Source organism: Triticum dicoccoides, chromosome 2B (assembly GCF_002162155.2).
Source record: "Triticum dicoccoides isolate Atlit2015 ecotype Zavitan chromosome 2B, WEW_v2.0, whole genome shotgun sequence".
Classification (NCBI taxonomy): Eukaryota; Viridiplantae; Streptophyta; class Magnoliopsida; order Poales; family Poaceae; genus Triticum; species Triticum dicoccoides.
Window position 1 is genome coordinate 530,276,929 of NC_041383.1, and position 4,185 is coordinate 530,281,113.

Genomic DNA, 4,185 nt, shown 5'->3' on the forward strand with positions numbered 1-4,185 from the left:
GAGTCCTCAGACGCCCCCTCCTCATCCGAGCGGCGGGAGCGGTGTCGCCCGTGGTAGTCCTCACCAGCCCCCGGGTTGCCACCGGGGAGGCCAGCGTCGAAGGAGCGGGGGCGCCCGATGTGGTTGGGGGCTCGGGGGCGATCCTGAGGTCAAAGCCCTGGTCGTTGAAGAAGACACGGACAGAGGCGCGAAGCTTGGAGGAGTCGAGGCACTTAACCTTGACCCGGACCTCCTCCTCCTTGCGGAGTGAGAGCTCGTCCACGGCCACCACCTTGCCCAGGAGACGGGACATCTGGCGGATGACGAGCTCAGACCGCGCAACATCAGGCAGGCCGGAGATGAGGATCCAGGCGGTGTCGAGGACGGCCACAGCCTGAGCGTCGAGAATGGGCTCGGAGATCTCGACCACCAGCTGGTTGAGGGCGAGGGTGATCCGGCCACTACGCGTCGCGTAGCCGTAGCTGACAGCGTCGGGTAAGACGACAGAGAAGATGTGGCTGGCGGTAGGAGTGACCACCCAGTCCCACTGGTGTCGGTAGAGGTGGTTGAGCTCTGCCTCGATCATCTCCGGGGATGCCACGCCATCAACGACAGTGACAATCGCCTGGAGGGAGGGAGACGGCGGAGGAGCATCCAGGACCTCGAGGTGGAAGAAGCCCAGCCCCTCAATCCCGTGTCCATACATCATGAGCTCGGAAACCACCGGTCTATCCGGGCACAGGATGGCAGGGTGGCCGGGGTCCTTGCAGAGGTAGCAGCACTGGGGGTTGGCGCAGGTGACCTGAGAGTGACCCCTCACCCCACAGTTGAAGCAGGGGGGGCGAGGAAGGCCGGAGATGGGGCCCGGCGTGTGAGTGGAGCCATGGCCCGCACCTGAAATTTTACACGCAGTTAGAAAAGTTCATCACAAAAAAATTCAGTTTTTTTTTGAATATTTTTTGAATATTACTGTTCATGCGGGAGCATGTGAGCTCGGGATCAAATATTTCATGTCCTAAAATCAACATGCATCGTAACAAACCCATAAACAGACCCATCAACGACACTTATTTTGGAAAGAAGGAAGTATTAAGATGCCGGGAATAGGTTTCTTCTTCTTTTTGTCACCTCCGTGCGATTGGTTTGTAACGCACTCTTCAATCTTCATAATTAATGAATGTGATAAATCTTTTATCAATTTTTTTCAAAACAAACGAAAAACACTGCCGTTGAGCTGAAGCTTGTAAAGGGGTGATGTACGTAGTAGTGATACTTATAGGGTTTAGATAAGGTCTACGACGACCTTTAATTTGAGTGTCTCGTGAGCAGGTGAAACTATTGTTCCAAATATATGGCCGCCGCTTCTTTGTATCTTTTCTTCTTTTTGAGTTGGGCCGCTTCTGGTGTCTGATAGGCTGACAGTACAGCACGCGCGCTCATACTGTTCAAACTTTAAGCAGAATGCCATCTGATGCGACATCTCCAATCCACTCTCAAGATTCAAAACACTATCCGCACGAATGGATATGGTAGGGTAGGCGAATGCAATCCTAACACAATGCGTTTGCCTAGCTACATGTCATCTTCTGAGAGGAGCAGAGAAGCGCGGCTAGTAAATCCATGGTGGGATGAGCAAATGCGCGCGCATGAACACCAAATCGATCAACACCATCAGCCAAGAGACAAGCAGTGTAGTGCAGCGAATGCTCCTTCAGTGGACTTTTCCGGTTCCATTATGATTGATTGGTAAATAAGCACAACTTCACCAAAAGAACAAAATGAACACTACTGGTAAGTACTACTCACTTACTATAACTGCGTACGTATATATCCTAGTGATTAGGCTAGTAATAACATTTGGTCAGGGGGCAAAATTTGCGCGCACACATCTGCACGCCGGATACATACATACTAACATACACACACTGAAGAAGTAGAAGGTGGATCAGCAGATGGTCGCTGCTGCCGGAGCATAGAGGTAAAGAGGGTTGAGAGCTTCTTGTAGCTAGCTAGCTGGATCAGTTGTGCTTGGGCGTGCGCCGCTTGACGCGGGTGTAGTCCATGGTCATGTAGGACCTCATCTGCATCCTCTCCTCCGCCCACTGCTCCCCGTGCGTCCTTCTGTCGTGCAGCCTGATAGCACCTTCACCATCCACAAGAACGAAACAAGTTTCAGAACTCACTCATCATCAAACAAATCACAAGCATCAACACTTCATAATCCAGCAAAAGAAAGTATGACAGATGACTTACCAACTCCTACCGCCTGGTGAACCGATGAACCGACGAGCAACATCAACACCAGAGCAACAAGCCTCACAATCCCAACTAGTAACCTCATGTCTTCTCCACACCCGTTGCGCTCTGCTCCTCTCAACCGATTCTCACCTTAACCAGCTAACCTGATGCACCTGAGAGTGTATGTATGTATGGTTAGCGTGTGTATATATAGCCGGTCAAGGGCATTGGAGCAAAGACATCGACAGCTCGCGAGTCAAAGGACAGGAGATTTACACGGCTCTGAAAATTTTAATACCTCCGTTCTGTCCCCCTCCTCCTCCTTGCCTTGGTCCTCGCATGGCATCCCACGGGAAGAATCTATAGTTCCTGGAGCTCCCCGGCCTTGTTTAACCTCCCCCCTGCCTTTCTTTCTGGGGCCGTGAGCTGATGATCGGCTAGTTTAATGGCGCCTCACGTGAGCTCCACTCGGCCGCGCCACATGGGATTTGTTTAACCAGCTCGGTCACGCGAGTACCGAAGCCGCGATTAACTAGTGTTCAGTAGTACTAACTACATGGAGTAGTGCCGTAGTGGAGTGGGGTGTGTGGTTTTGAATGAAACCATGAAAGGTGTTGCTGAGCATGGGTTTTGCATAGTTAGCACTGTGTTTGAACTTTGAAGTACTCCCTTCGTCCCAAAATTCTTGTCTTAGATTTGTCTAAATACGGATGTATCAAGTCACGTTTTAGTATTAGATTCATCCGTATCTAGACAAATCTAAGACAAGAATTTTGGGACGGAGGGAGTAGTAGCTTAATTCTTCAGTAGCCTCATGGCCTCCGGGTCTAGCTAGCTAGGTGGCCTGGATATCATCTGCTCAAGATTCCCATGCTGATTTGCCAAGCCTCACTGGGATTTGAAATTGTATCTGCTGTGCATGCCATTGGTTGATTGCCGTGCTAACACTAGCTTAGCCTCATGGGATTGGGGTGTTGCCGCTTTAAGTACCCTGATAGTTCGTGAAAGTGGCCACCTAGAGCTAGCTAGCTAGATTGACAGTGATGATTAGGATGGATGGATCATGCCTTGATCGAGGGCAAACATTTTTGGGGATTTGGTTTCCTTTGCCTTTCTTTACCTTGTCGTCAACATCGGCATGCCACTCATGAACGCCGCATCATTGGGTAGCTACTGTTTGTAGATTCATACGGAGTATACTGTAGCTGGATTAGCCGTGCTCGCCTTGTCTTTAGCTGAAACAGGGGTAGAGTTGTTGCTGCCTATGGACACTTTGGTGCCCTGATGCTTTGCAAAAGTGAAACGGGTTCGTGATGGGGATTGGCCGGGTGGATATGGCATGATATTGTCGATGCTATTTGCTGCATCAAAATCTTGACATCATCTACTCCCTCCGTCCCATAATGTAAGACGTTTTTTGACTCTAGTGTAGTGTCAAAAAACGTCTTACATTATGGAACGGAGGAGTAGTAATTATCATAGCATGCCCAACATGGGCTGCATGTACATTATTGCCCTGTTTAAGTGTTTATAGAACATTCTAGATTTCCAGGGTATAACAGTTACTACTAGTAAAGTTTTGAAATAAAAAACTTGTGGTAAAATCATAACATTTAGGCCCCGTTCGGCGTCACTCCGCTCCACGGCTAGTGACGGCAGAAGATTTCGAGCTACTGACTATTCCAATACTACCTCCATACCAAAATGTTTAAAAACTGCAAAAAAAACATCTTATATTTTGGTACAGAGGTAGTAGATGGTAGTTTGGGACATTATTAATAATAATATTGTGAATATAGCACGACAGTGGCTTGAATGTCTTATTGACTTGGTTGGAGGTCGAAATGCAGAAAAATGATATTAGCAGAATAACTCTGACCGGGGTCTGTGTATTAGTTCTAAAAATGCATTTCCAGAAGATTCAAATTTCAAAAAAGGATGAAAGAAGGGAATACCTCAAACAATATA

At 48.6% G+C, this 4,185-nt stretch overlaps 1 protein-coding gene across 1 annotated transcript; it reads right to left on the bottom strand.

The window, feature by feature from the left end:
* Positions 1-1,690: 1,690 nt before the first annotated feature.
* Positions 1,691-2,385, bottom strand: LOC119367958. Its single transcript, XM_037633331.1, has 2 exons — positions 2,233-2,385; positions 1,691-2,122 (listed from the first exon to the last, which is right to left on the bottom strand). Exons 1-2 carry the CDS (start codon positions 2,318-2,320, stop codon positions 1,998-2,000), a joined length of 213 nt encoding a protein of 70 aa, XP_037489228.1. The 5' UTR covers positions 2,321-2,385; the 3' UTR covers positions 1,691-1,997.
* Positions 2,386-4,185: the final 1,800 nt, after the last annotated feature.